The sequence below is a fragment of the Somniosus microcephalus genome, chromosome 6 (assembly GCF_052327205.1).
Source record: "Somniosus microcephalus isolate GS21.2 chromosome 6, FLI_Smic_1.0, whole genome shotgun sequence".
In the NCBI taxonomy this organism is placed as follows: domain Eukaryota; kingdom Metazoa; phylum Chordata; class Chondrichthyes; order Squaliformes; family Somniosidae; genus Somniosus; species Somniosus microcephalus.
In genome coordinates, this window is record NC_140992.1 from 242,597,360 (window position 1) to 242,610,457 (window position 13,098).

General features: G+C 43.0%; 1 protein-coding gene across 2 annotated transcripts in view; it reads left to right on the forward strand.

Annotated features, from left to right (window-relative positions):
- The window catches only part of slc22a31 (solute carrier family 22 member 31), a 54,403-nt gene that overhangs the window by 10,768 nt on the left and 30,537 nt on the right, over positions 1-13,098 (forward strand). The window contains exons 1-3 of one of the 2 annotated variants that reach the window (XM_085991653.1): positions 446-591; positions 2,462-2,565; positions 3,299-3,453. In XM_085991653.1, coding sequence (XP_085847779.1) covers positions 514-591; positions 2,462-2,565; positions 3,299-3,453 — 337 coding nt within the window. In that variant the 5' untranslated portion in view covers positions 446-513. Of the gene's footprint in view, positions 1-445; positions 592-2,461; positions 2,566-3,298; positions 3,454-13,098 lie in introns of those variants that run through there. The other variant, XM_085991652.1, reaches the window with a different exon arrangement.

The window sequence follows — 13,098 nt, forward strand, 5'->3', positions numbered from 1 at the left end:
TAGTATATGCATGTACAGTATATACAAATCAGAGGGGTGGTTTGTTCCTTTTTTTGTGACGGTGGGTCTTATGGCATGACAAATAGTGATAGATGGCAAGCTCCCTGATTGATCGTACGTTTTAAAGTAAACTGTTTTGAACTTGATTTCATTGTATCGAGTGAAATCTCTATTATCTGCCTTCACGATTGACTGCCAAAATTTTCATGGGACAAAACCTGACACGAGACATCAAAATTACATGATGGTTTTTCTAATTTGTATTATACTTCGCTTTATTCTCCTGCCTAGGGGATTGCTGTATGTTGTGTAAGACTGCAATATGGGGACTCTTTGAAGTTAAGAGCAGATAATGAAGGTTTCACTGGATGTATGGGTATAATATAATACACACATTGTGTGAATTAAGTATGTGCATGTTATGTGTATAATTACATGTGTACAATCAACACTTATAGCAATCTTAGACTAACAACTCTCAGACTTGTTTAGTAAAGGGCTACTTTAACACTAATGAGTGCATTGTTTACTGAGTATAGATATGTGCTTTCTGGTCCTGTCGAAGAGCTGAAAAATGGAGCTGAACACAGAGTAAGTCTTAGCCATCACGCTGCAATTGCAGAACGCTAGTACAGAGTGACTAAACCATGGTATACAAGTGAAAATACAGTTTATAGGTTTGTGAGAAACAAACCCTATATGTGTGTTCTAAAGTTTATGTAAGTCCTCAGTAGTAGTGATATAATTTGGGGAGGGTCCGTGATTACTAACCCATTTGAAAAGGGGTCCTTCAACCAAAAAAGACCGAGAACCACTGCTTTAGAACACAGTCTAAGTTGTTAAACAAATGCCAGTGGTTACTAATAAATTCTATATATTAACACTTAATAATTTGAGAAGCTTCTAGTCCTCTTTTTATATATAATGTAAAATCCTTAGTAATAAATTCTGTCATTAACTTTGGAAAAACATGAGCAGCACTATTTTTTGATAGCCCTTTGAGCTATACACTAAATGACAGAGTAGATGATTACATCAATCTAATGTGGAGTGCACCCCTCTTCAACTTTCATAGTGTATGTTGAAAAAAAACTAGTTTACTGTGCATTTCTAATGCTGAATAGTAAAACTGATCTGTACCACAATACTTTATTATAGTAACTTTAAAAAGGCATCAGCATTTTAACTAAACATGTTTGAACTGAATGTAGGAAGCAAGTCGTTAGTATTGTCAGTGACTCATCTGCTTTGCATATGCTGACAGTGCACATCACCTGACTTGTTTCCTCATACAGTTTTACCAACTGAGGATATATTTACGCTTCCTGCATAAAACAAGTTATTAAAAACTACAGCACAATCCATCCTCAATTTTTTTTGTATTTGTACCATGTGTTCAAAGGTTAACTTTTTCAAGTGTGGCTTAATTCTCTGTAATGAAGCCTTCACTGTATATAGCATTCAAGTTTGATACTCAAAATACTGAACGACTGAGAGTGGAGTGTTTATGGTGCAGATCACATTTGTTGAACCCAATGCACAAGTGAACATGTCCAATACAGGAAACTTTGGTTTATCCGGAGGTTGTATGTCCGGAAACCTCAATCTAATGGCAGAAATCAGCAGCCGTTTTGGTTAGGATTTTTTTTAACAGTCAGGCTCTGGAAAGCGTCTATGTAGCTTAGCAACAGCTTCAGAGACACTTCCAAGGTACGGGCTGAGTGTTTACAAGCTGTTGCTAAGCAACAGTGTTTGTTGTCAGATACGGAGATGAAAACCTCCGTATCCTTCAACATTAGCGCTGGTCTATCCGGAAGTTTTGATAGATCGGCAGCAGCTCGGTCCCGTCTGTGCTGGATATCGCGAAGTTTCCTGTATATTGACTTTAGTATATAGTAAGTGAAGCACCCTAAGGAAGGTTCAGAAAAATGGCTTTGGTGAGCTTTAATATTTCAGCCTTTCTTTAAAAAAAAAATCACAATTTAACGCAACTTTTGAATAATTTGCTGGCTCACAAATGACATCTTGAATATCAGGATGATTGTGGAAATTGCTGTTCCCACGCATTTTCTCTGTTGCAAATGATGCAGGAAATAGTAGAAATACACCACATATGTAAAAAGGAGAGAGAAGTTGATGTTTGAGGCATAGGCCCCAGGAACATGAAGTGCTGAGCTGACTCTCTTTAGTAGACAGTGCTTTTTTTCAGTACTTACTAAAGTTGCAGAAGTCTGCTGGAGAGAATTATATTTACACTGAATTTAGTCTTTGTGAGAGTGGCTAAAATACCAAAAAAATTAGGATTTAATTGTAAACTAGGGTATTGGACAATGACAAAACTGTAACCACAATGCACTGTATAAAATGAGTAATATTGGTCTACTTGAGGATTTTAAGCGGTAGAGAAAGGCTGACAAAAAACCGCATGTTGGAAGATTAAACAGTTTTCATTTTTTTTAAGTGGAACCTGGTTTGTAAGAACTATTGGAAGGTTCCACTGGAGCAAGTGAGCTACAAGATTGGTTGGACTGTTGGATACTTGACCCTTGGATCTGTTGCTGATGGGTAAGTTTTTTCTCTGATTCATGGTATTGGCCTCGAGCTTTCTGTGATTTTGTTTTTGTATTTGATATCCTGCTAAAACTGCTATTGTAAATTTCAAGAATGTGTCTATTGTGTTATATTTGTATCCTGCAAAACTAGGTACACAAGTTTTATATTCCTGATATCAGCGAGTCTCCTATTTTGAGCACCATTATATAGGTATAATAATAACAGCTTGCATAATCTCGCCCAGTATACAGTTGGCTGACTTTGTAATGATTGTGGCTTCTTGTTTGTCTGTATGACAAAAGGCTAACAAAGTAGCAAGTTCACCTACCATTTTGTACCATTATGTGCACACCTGTCTTCAGTGTTTTTTGCACAGTGTAGTAAATGCAGTATTTTCAGGGTTTGAAAATAGCTTCAGTGCTGTGGCAGAGAACTGTTTGAAAATCCTTCTTGGCAAAGGCAAGTAGGTTTGCATGCTGGGTAATTCTGGGCTGACCTTTTTGGATAGAAATTCGGTTCTCTTATTTTGAGCTGGAAATGTATACAAGTGACCACCCAAATGAAGATGGGGGGGAAATGGATTTTCTGAGTAGCTCAGACTACTATTCCCAAACAGAAGAATTGAATGGAAAACTCTTAAGTTGCCAATTTTCAAACTGCATTTCTACTGTAATTGCAATGCTGAAGCAGAATTTGCAAAATGAGACCAAACTATTGAATATTGACTTTTTTTTCTCCCCTATAGACTGGGCCGTCGAAATACATTCATTCTCTCGTTAGTTGTGTCAATTATTCAGCACATTGGAGTATCAATCTCTGTGGATTTCCTCATGTTTGTTGTATTCCGTATTTTTAGTGGGGTAGCATTGGCTGGACTCTTCTTGTCTCTGTACATTGCAAGTAAGTATAGATCAGCTTAGAATCTGACCACATGACAAACTACAGTGTATTCAAATGTATACCTGTCTCTCAAAATTACAGGTTCGTCTCCTTTCTTAGTTTCTGTGACTTTTTTAGAAATACAAGAAGGACAACTTTTTTATTTTATGTAATTTTCCAATATTGATCTTTAAGATATGACTTTTGTCAGTCTCCAACAATTTACAGATAAAGTCTACCTAAATGCTATACTTTGAGCTTTTTAGTTCTAAGAAGTCACTATTGTACACCTTTAAAATTAAATTTCCCCAAATCTAAACCATAGCAATAGGCTGTATACTGCAGTACTAATCTTCATTTTTGTTCATCTCTCTCTCTCCCTCACTCCCCATATCCCCATCCAGATCACATCCCTTTTTACATTGACACTGCAGCAAATTCAATTGGCAGCATCTAAAGCTTGCTGAAATGGACTAAACTGCTTTCTCTTATAATTATTTGAATTGTGTACGAGAGTAACTTGTCACCGCTGTTAAGGTTTAGTATAGGTATAGAGAATGTTGGCGTTAGCTGTAAAATCTGATTTCAATTGGCTTCAGAAATGATTTTTATTTTCTGAGCTGTTCATTAGGCAGCTTTATGGACTGATAGAAAATTAAAGTTATAAACAAGAACAATATAGAATGCACATGCACTGAATGAGATGCTTTTGCATAAACATAGTACAGTACAAATGAATTAGGAAGGTGAGATATTTCTTGTGAATATCACCGAGTTAAGGAAATGTAAATTTGTGGTGGGGGGGGTGAGGGACTTGAAATCAGTCAAGTAAATTAAATTGGTGGAGTGTTGGTGTATCAATTTCATTTGTAACATCTGACTCAAAGGAATATTTTTTTTAATTGCTCAGGTAAGTGGGATTTTTTTAAAGCTCAATCTCTTTAGAGAACTAACCTATCCACTCTAAAATTGAGCTGTTTTCATTAGAACACAGGAGGTGATGTGATTAGATAGGCCTTTAAAATTATGAAGGAATGGAACAGGGTAGATAGAAACAAAGTTTCCAGTGGTTGAGAGGTCCAGAATGAAGGAAGATCGAGATACAAGATGAAATGCAAGAGATTTAGGACAGAAGGCAGGAGAAACTTTTTTTTTTTTTTTTTTTTACACAGAGGATTGTGGCACTTTGGAATGCACTACCAAAGTTGGTGACTGAAGCAGAGACCATTTTAGAAAACGTTAGATGAAGGAAAGGGAAATCAAAAGATATCAGAACTGCGGATGGGTGGCACATGGGATTAGGACTGTTCATGGAGGATTTAATACATGGACTAGTTGGGCCAAACGCCCATTTCTGTGTTGTAATTTCTATGTAGCATAACTATTATGCTGAATTGAAAGTACCCATGTGCACCAATGTCTTGTGTACTGAGTTATGCTCAACTATTTACAGGCATCACACATCCAAATTTCTGCTTCACACAATAAAAAGTTTTTTATCAAAGAAAACCAGTCATTTTCAATATACAGAGAAATCTTTCCCACTAACAATATATATCTTCTGATTGACTTTGACTTTGAATTGCATCTATTATATAGAAGAGCCAGTGTGACCTCTAATTGAGCTCAGGATCTGTTCAGAGCAAGCTGCCTCTAATTGACCTTGGGACATCACAACTATTGAATCTTGTTGCCTTAAAAGGAACACATCAACTTACAGGCAGCTGAACTTTTAGCAGAGGAACAATACATTGATTTACATATTATAATGCTCTTATCCTTGTAACCTCTCCATATCTTCTGATTTATTTTGAGTAGTGCCACAGGGGATCAAGTAGTGACTTTAAAGTGAGCCTAAATACTCAAATACTTCATTTTTATAGCAAAGTTCTCTTGTGAGAACATAAGAATTAGGAGCAGGATTAGGCCATACGGCCCTTCGAGCCTGCTCCGCCATTCAGTAAGATCATAGCTGATCTTTGACCTCAACTCCACTTTCCTGCCCAATCCCCATATCCCTTGATTCCCCATAGAGTCCAAAAATCTATCTCTCTTAGCCTTGAATATACTCAATGACTCTGCATCCACAGCCCTTTGGGGTAGAGAATTCCAAAGCTTCACCACAACCAATGCATCCACTATCTCTGCAACCAACTCTTTTAGAACCCTAGGATGTAGGCCATCAGGTCCTGGGGATTTGTTGACTTTTAGTTCCATTAGTTTCTCAAGTAGTTTTTCTCTACTGATATTAATTACTCTTATTAGCCCCTTGGTTCCCCACTAATTTTGGTATGCTTTTTGTGTCTTCTACTGTGAAGACAGATACAAAATATGTGTTTAAAGTATCTGCCATTTCCTTATTCCCCAATATAATTTCAGCTGTCTCAGCCTCCAAGGGACCAATGCTTACTTTTGCTACTCTCTTCCTTTTTATATACCTGTAGAAGCTCTTACAATCTGTGTTTTATATTTCTTGCTAGTTTACTCATTTTATTTTCTCCCTTTTCAGTTTTTTGGTCATCCTTTGCTGGTTTCTAAAGCTCTCCCAATCCTCAGGCTTGCTACTATTCTTCGCAACATTATATGCCTCTTTTAACCTTAACTCCTTTAGTTAGCCACGGATGGATCACTTTTCCCGTGGAGTTTTTATTTCCCAATGGAATGTATATTCGTTGAGAATTTTGGAATATTTCTTTAAATGTCTGCCACTGCTTATCTATCGTCCTACCTTTTTAGTCTAAGTTCATAATGTAACTTGGCCAACTCGCCCCTCCTAAAGCATAATTGGCTTTATTTAAGTTTAAAACTCTCGTTTCGGATTTAAGTATTTCACTCTTAATGTGAAATTCTATAATATTATGATCACTTTTCCTAAGAGGATCCTTTACTATGAGATTACTAATTAACCCTGTCTCATTACACAATACAAGATCTAAAATAGCCTGTTCCCTAGTTGGTTCCATGACTTTTTGTTCCAGGAATCTGTCTCGAATGCATTCCATGAACTCGTCCTCCAGACTAGCTTTGCCAATTTGATTTGCCTAGTCTATATGAAGATTAAAGGCCCCCATGATTATTTTATTACCTTTGTTCCAAGCTCCTATTATTTGTTGATTTAATACTCTGTCCAATGGGATAGAGAGTACGGTAGCATAGTGGTTATGTTACTAGACTAGTAACATAATTGGTAGCAGTGACCACTGCACAGTAATTCTGGAGACGAAGTCCCATCTTCACACTGAGGATACCCTCCATCGTGTTGTATGGCACTACCACCGTCCTAAATTGGATAGATTCGGAACAGATCTAGCAGCTCAAAACTGGGCATCCATGAGGAGCTATAGGCCATCAGCAGCAGCAGATTTGTATTCCACCACAATCTGTAACCTCATCGCTCGTCAAATCCCTCACTCTACCATTATCATCAAGCCAAGGGATCAACCCTGGTTCAATAACGAGTGTAGAAGAGTATGCCAGGAGCAGAACCAGGCGTACCTAAAAATGAGGTGCCAACCTGGGGAAGTTGCAACACAGAACTACATGCATGCTAAACAGCGGAAGCAGCATGCTATCGACAGAGCTAAGCGATCCCACATTCAACGGATCAGATCAAAGCTCTGCAGTCCAGCCACTTAGCCGTGAATGGTGGTGGACAATTATACAACTAACGGGAGGAGGAGGCTCCATGAATATCCCCATCCTAAATGATGGCAGAGCCCAGCATGTGAGTGCAAAAGACAAGGCTGAAGCATTTGCAACCATCTTCAGCCAGAAGTGCCGAGTGGATGATCCATCTCTGCCTCCTGAGGTCCCCACCATCACAGAAGCCAGTCTTCAGCCAATTCGATTCAATTCACACGATATCAAGAAAAGGCTGAACGCACGGGATACAGCAAAGGCTGTGGGCCTGAACAGCATCCCGGCTGTCGTGCTAAAGACTTGTGTTCCAGAACAAGCCGTGCCTCTAACCAAGCTGTTCCAGTACAGCTACAACACTGGCATCTACCCGACAATTGTGAAAAACTGCCTGTAGTGTATTAACCTTTAAGGGGAGAACTACTTTTTACAGCTCCTGTATACTGTAGTACCGGCAGTGACCACACCTGTATATAAACCCTGAGTAGGGATCTGTATGTTTAGTTTTAGAGTAACCCTCATCCAGTAAAATACCTGTTGATTGTTCCTACAGTCTCGTGTCTAGTTATTGAAGGCCACACTACATCAAAAATACACGGATCTAACAGTGGCGACGAGGCAGATTCGAACCTACCTGCAACTCTGCAGTACCTCCCAGGGATTCGCTCCTGGAGAACAGTAGAAGAAAGTTGAGGCCAGAAGCACGGGCGTCGACCACGAGCAATCGCCCAGTCATCCAGCAGAGATTGAGCATCGCAGGGGAGGCTGTTGAGAGCTGGGCTTGGTTCTCCAGTCACGGTGGTCCAGCGAAACGGGCTGGCAACAGGTACGGTGCAGACCCTTCCCGGACAGCGGCGGCTAGAGCCGACCGACGGCACAGAAATGGCCGAGCAGCGTCGACGGGAGAAGAGAGAGGGTAGAGCGCACAGGGCGCAGCCGGTGTTCAGGACCGAACGGCGTCAACGGGAGAAGCGAGAGAGGCGCGAAAGAAAAAGCACAGAGCGCAGCCGGTGTTCAAGGGACGAGCAGCGTCAGCGGGGAAGAAAGGGAAACGCGCAGAGCGCAGCCGGTGTTCAAGGGCCGAGCAGCCGCAGCGGAGAAGAAGGGAGAGTGCGGGAAACGCCATTTTGAGCCGCAGCGGAGAAGAAGGGAGAGCGCGGGAAAACGCCATTTTCAGCCAGTCTAACCACACCCAGGGATGCCGAAGAGTGGCAGTATCACAGCGTTCGACAATGAAGTCGAAGATTGGACGACATATGTCGAACGTATAGAAGTGCACTGAGAGGCGAATGAAGTGCCAGATGAGAGGAAAACGCTGGTATTGTTGAATTCCATGGGTGCAAAAACGTATGGCTTACTGCGAAACCTAGTAACCCCAGAGAAGCCAGTGGACAAGGATTTTGGAAACCGTGTCAACCCTACAGAACCACTTAAACCCCACACTGCTGCTGATGGCAGAAAGATTTAAGTTTCACAAAAGAAACCAGCATAAAGATGAAAGTAATGCTGAGTATTTAACGGAACTGCGTAAGCTATCGAAACACTGCCAGTTTGGAGCGGCACTGGCAGATACCTTAATGGACAAGTTTGTGTGTGGGCTTCAAAGTGAAGGAACCCAGAAACAGCTTTTATCTGAAAAGGACCTTGCGCTGGAAAAGGCTTTCAGCATGGCAGTATCACACGAAGCAGCCGCATGGGGCGCTGCAGAGATACAACGGAGACCGCAAGAATATGGCACAAATGAAATGTTGTACGGAACAGTGAAGTGTTATCACTGCGGCAGAACAACACATAACCATAATGATTGCTGGTTCAAGGACAAAGTGTGCAGACAGTGTGGAAAAGTAGGACACATAGCAAGAGTCTGCAGGTCGGGAAAGAAAACCAGCAGCAAGAAATCTCCACAGGAGAAGTACAAGAAGGTACATAAGGTGACGGAGAGTAGTTCAGGCGAACAGAAGAGTGATCAAGACTCCGGAAGCAAGGAGCTGGGTTGTCTGAAACTACATAAGGTGATCCAAACGGAGGATCATCAAACTATCTGGGTCACGCTCAAGATAGCTGGAGTCCAAGTGAAAATGGAATTGGACACAGGATCAGCCCTAACAGTCATAAACCGAAGGGACTACAAGCAGCTATTCTCTCATATACCCTTGAGAGATACAGAGATTGTCTTGAAGACGTACACGGGGCAAAAAGTCTACCCCAAAGGAAAAATAAGGGTGAACATTGTATATAACGATAAGGAAACACCAAAAATGGACCTATATGTATTGCCAGATGGAGGACCACCACTACTAGGACGTGAATGGATCCGGAAGATACAGCTAGATTGGCATTCCATGCAAGCACTGACTGTAGATGCCAAAAAGGATGACGACGCCACACCGGGACGACTGTCAAAAATGCTAACTGACGTACAAGAAGTGTTCCAGGAGGGACTTGGAACACTAAAAGGCATAACAGCGACGATCAAAATAGAGGAAAATGCAAGCCCAAAGTTTTTTAAGGCCAGACCGGTGCCTTATGCGATCCGCCCAGCCGTCGAAGCAGAGCTGGAAGGTTTGGAACGTTCAGGAGTACTGTCCAAAGTGGACTGGAGTGAGTGGGCCACACCCATCATTCCTGTAATGAAGAGGTCGTTGAGTAATACGCCTGGGGAACCAAAGAAAGTTCACATCTGTGGGGACTTTAAGGTGACAGTGAACCCAGTCCTTCACACAGTACAATATCCGCTTCCGCGGATTGAAGATATTTTCGCCTCGCTATCTGGAGGGAAACACTTCACTAAGATTGATCGGGCCCAGGCGTACCTGCAAATGGAGGTAGAAGAAGCCTCGAAACAGTACCTCACGATCAACACTCATAAAGGTCTCTACCAATACAACCGGCTGGTGTTTGGGGTAGCATCAGCTCCGGCTATTTGGCAAAGGGCAATGGATCAAGTCCTGCAAGGGATTCCAGGGACCCAGTGTTATTTGGACGACATCCTGGTCACGGGTGAAAATGACAGTGCTCACCTTGCCAACCTAGAGCAGGTGCTCACTAGATTGAAGGAATATGGGCTCCGAGCTAATCGCCACAAATGCGAGTTTTTCCAGAAGCAGATCTCGTATTGTGGCCACGTTATTGATGAAGAGGGGTTACATAAGTCCCCTGAAAAGATTGAGGCAGTAGTCAAGGCTCCAGCACCGGAAAATGTGTCACAACTGAGGTCGTTCCTCGGGCTGGTGAACTACTACCATAAGTTCTTGCCGAATTTGTCGACAGTACTACACCCACTGAACACCCTACTGCAAACGGGGGTACCATGGCAGTGGAATGACGAATGTAAACGAGCTCCAGAAGTGCAAAGAATTGATCACATCAAAAGAGGTGTTGGCTCATTTCAACCCAGCACTACCAATTCGGTTGGCGTGTGATGCATCACCCTATGGCGTTGGAGCGGTGCTGTCGCACAAGTTCCCGGACGGCTCGGAGAGGCCGGTAGCCTTTGCGTCTCGGTCACTAACCTCAGCCGAGCGTAACTACGCCCAGATTGATAGGGAGGCCCTCAGCCTAGTGTGAGGAGTGAAAAAGTTCAACCACTATCTGCATGGGCAGAAGTTCACCTTGCTGACGGACCACCAACCACTTGTCTCCATCTTTAATCCAAAGAAGGGCGTGCCGGTGATTGCGCAACGGCTACAAAGATGATTGCGCAACGGCTACAAAGATGGTTGCTTTTTCTAGGGGCGAACCAATATGAAATAGAGTATAAGGGCACGAAACAGCATGGAAACGCTGATGGGCTATCACGCCTGCCACTGCCTACTGTGGAGGAAGCACCAGCAGTGGACCCTGTCGAAATATTTCATTCGACTATAATTGAACGCTTGCCAGTAACTAACGCTGATATAGAGAAGGAGACCTGAAATGACCCGACACTGTCTCGGGTATATGACTTGACGGTGAAGGGATGGCCAACACATGGCGACTCACTGTTGCCAGCATTCTCATCCAGAAGAGAACAGCTGTCAGTATGCCAGGGGACCTTGATGTGTGGATCCCGAGTGGTAATTCCACCCAAGTTAAGGGAGAGAGTGCTCAGTGAGCTTCATGAAGGCCATCTGGGAGGGGTAAAAATGAAAAGCCTTGCTAGGGCTTGTGTGGTGGCCGGGGATCGATCAGCAAATCGAGGACCTGACAAAGAGCTGCTCAGGATGCCAGAAGGTCCAAAATGCACCACCACATGCCCCTCTACACCCATGGGAGTGGCCCTCATCTCCATGGCAACGGGTGCATATTGATTTTGCTGGTCCATTCATGGACTCAATGTTCTTAATAGCCGTGGATGCGCACTCGAAATGGCCTGAGGTGATCAAAATGTCGTCCACCACCACGGAGAAAACTATTATGGTTCACATCAATGAGAAGCCGACAAGGAGCTTCAATGTAGGGCAACCAGTCTTGGCCCGCGACTACCGAACAGAGAAATGGCAACCAGGAACGACATGCACACGGCAGGGGCCACTAATGTACACAGTGGATGTTGGGGAGAACATTGTGAGACGCCATGTCGACCAGATCCTAGAGTCACAGGAACGAGTCAACCCCATGTCTCGTGCACCTGGTGATGAACCCGACATGCAGGTAGCATCTACCCCAGAAACAGTAGCATCGGAAGCTGATGAACCAACTGACGACAGGGGGCCTCCGCACCAAGAACAAGACACTCGGGAAAGGCGCTATCCAGAAAGGATCAGGAAGCCGCCCCAAAGACTGAATTTATAAATGGACTATTTTCAGTTAATGTTGCATGTTAAAAGTGTTAATTGTTAAATGAATGTTATGGTACTGTCAATCTAAAAGGGGAGGAATTGTAGTGTATGTACCTTTTTTTAAAGGAGAGAACTACTTTTTACAGCTCCTGTATACTGTAGTACCGGCAGTGACCACACCTGTATATAAACCCTGAGTAGGGATCTGTATATTTAGTTTTAGAGTAACCCTCATCCAGTAAAATACCTGTTGATTGTTCCTGTAGTCTCGTGTCTAGATATTGAAGGACACACTACATCAAAAATACACGGATCTAACACTGCCCAAGTACGTCCTGTCCACAAAAAGCAGGACAAATCCAATCTGGCCAATTCCCGACCCATCAGTCTACTCTCGATCATCAGCAAAGTGATGGAAGGTGTCGTTGACAGCGCTATCAAGCGGCACTTACTAATAACCTGCTCCGCTCCAGACCTCATTACAGCCTTATTCCAAACATGGACAAAAGAGCTGAATTCCAGAGGTGAGGTGAGAGTGACTGCCCTTGACATCAAGGCAGCATTTGACCGAGTGTGACGTCAAGAAGCCGTAGTAAAATTTAAGGAGTCGGGGGTGGGGTGGGGGCGGGGGGAAGCTCCCCACTGGCTGGAGTCATACCTAGCACAAAGGAAGATGGTTGTGGTTGTTGGAGGCCAATCATCTTAGCCCCAGGACATTGATGCAGGAGATCCTCAGAGCAGAGTCCTCGGCCCAGCTATCTTCAGCTGCTTCATCAATGATCTTCCCTCCTAACGTTAGAAGTGGGGATGTTTGCTGAGATTGCACAGTGTTCAGTTCCATTCGCAAATCCTCAGATAATGAAGCAGTCCATGCCAACATGCAGCAAGACCTGGATGACATTCAGGCTTTGGCTGATGTGTGGCAAGTAACATTCGTGCCACACAAGTGCCAGGCAATGACTATCTCCAACAAGCGAGAGTCTAACCACCTCCCCTTGACATTCAACGGCATTACCATTGACAAATCACTTACCATCCGCATCCTGGGGGTTTACCATTGACCAGAAACTTAACTGGACCAGCCACTTAAATACTGTGGATACAAGAGCAGGTCAGAGGTTGGGTATTCTGCGGCGGGTGTCTCGCCTCCTGATTCCCCAAAGTCTTTCCACATCTCCAAGGCACAAGTCAGAAGTGTGATGGAATACACTCTGCTTGCCTGGATGAGTGCAGCCCCAACAACACTCAAGAAGCTCAACACCATTCAGTA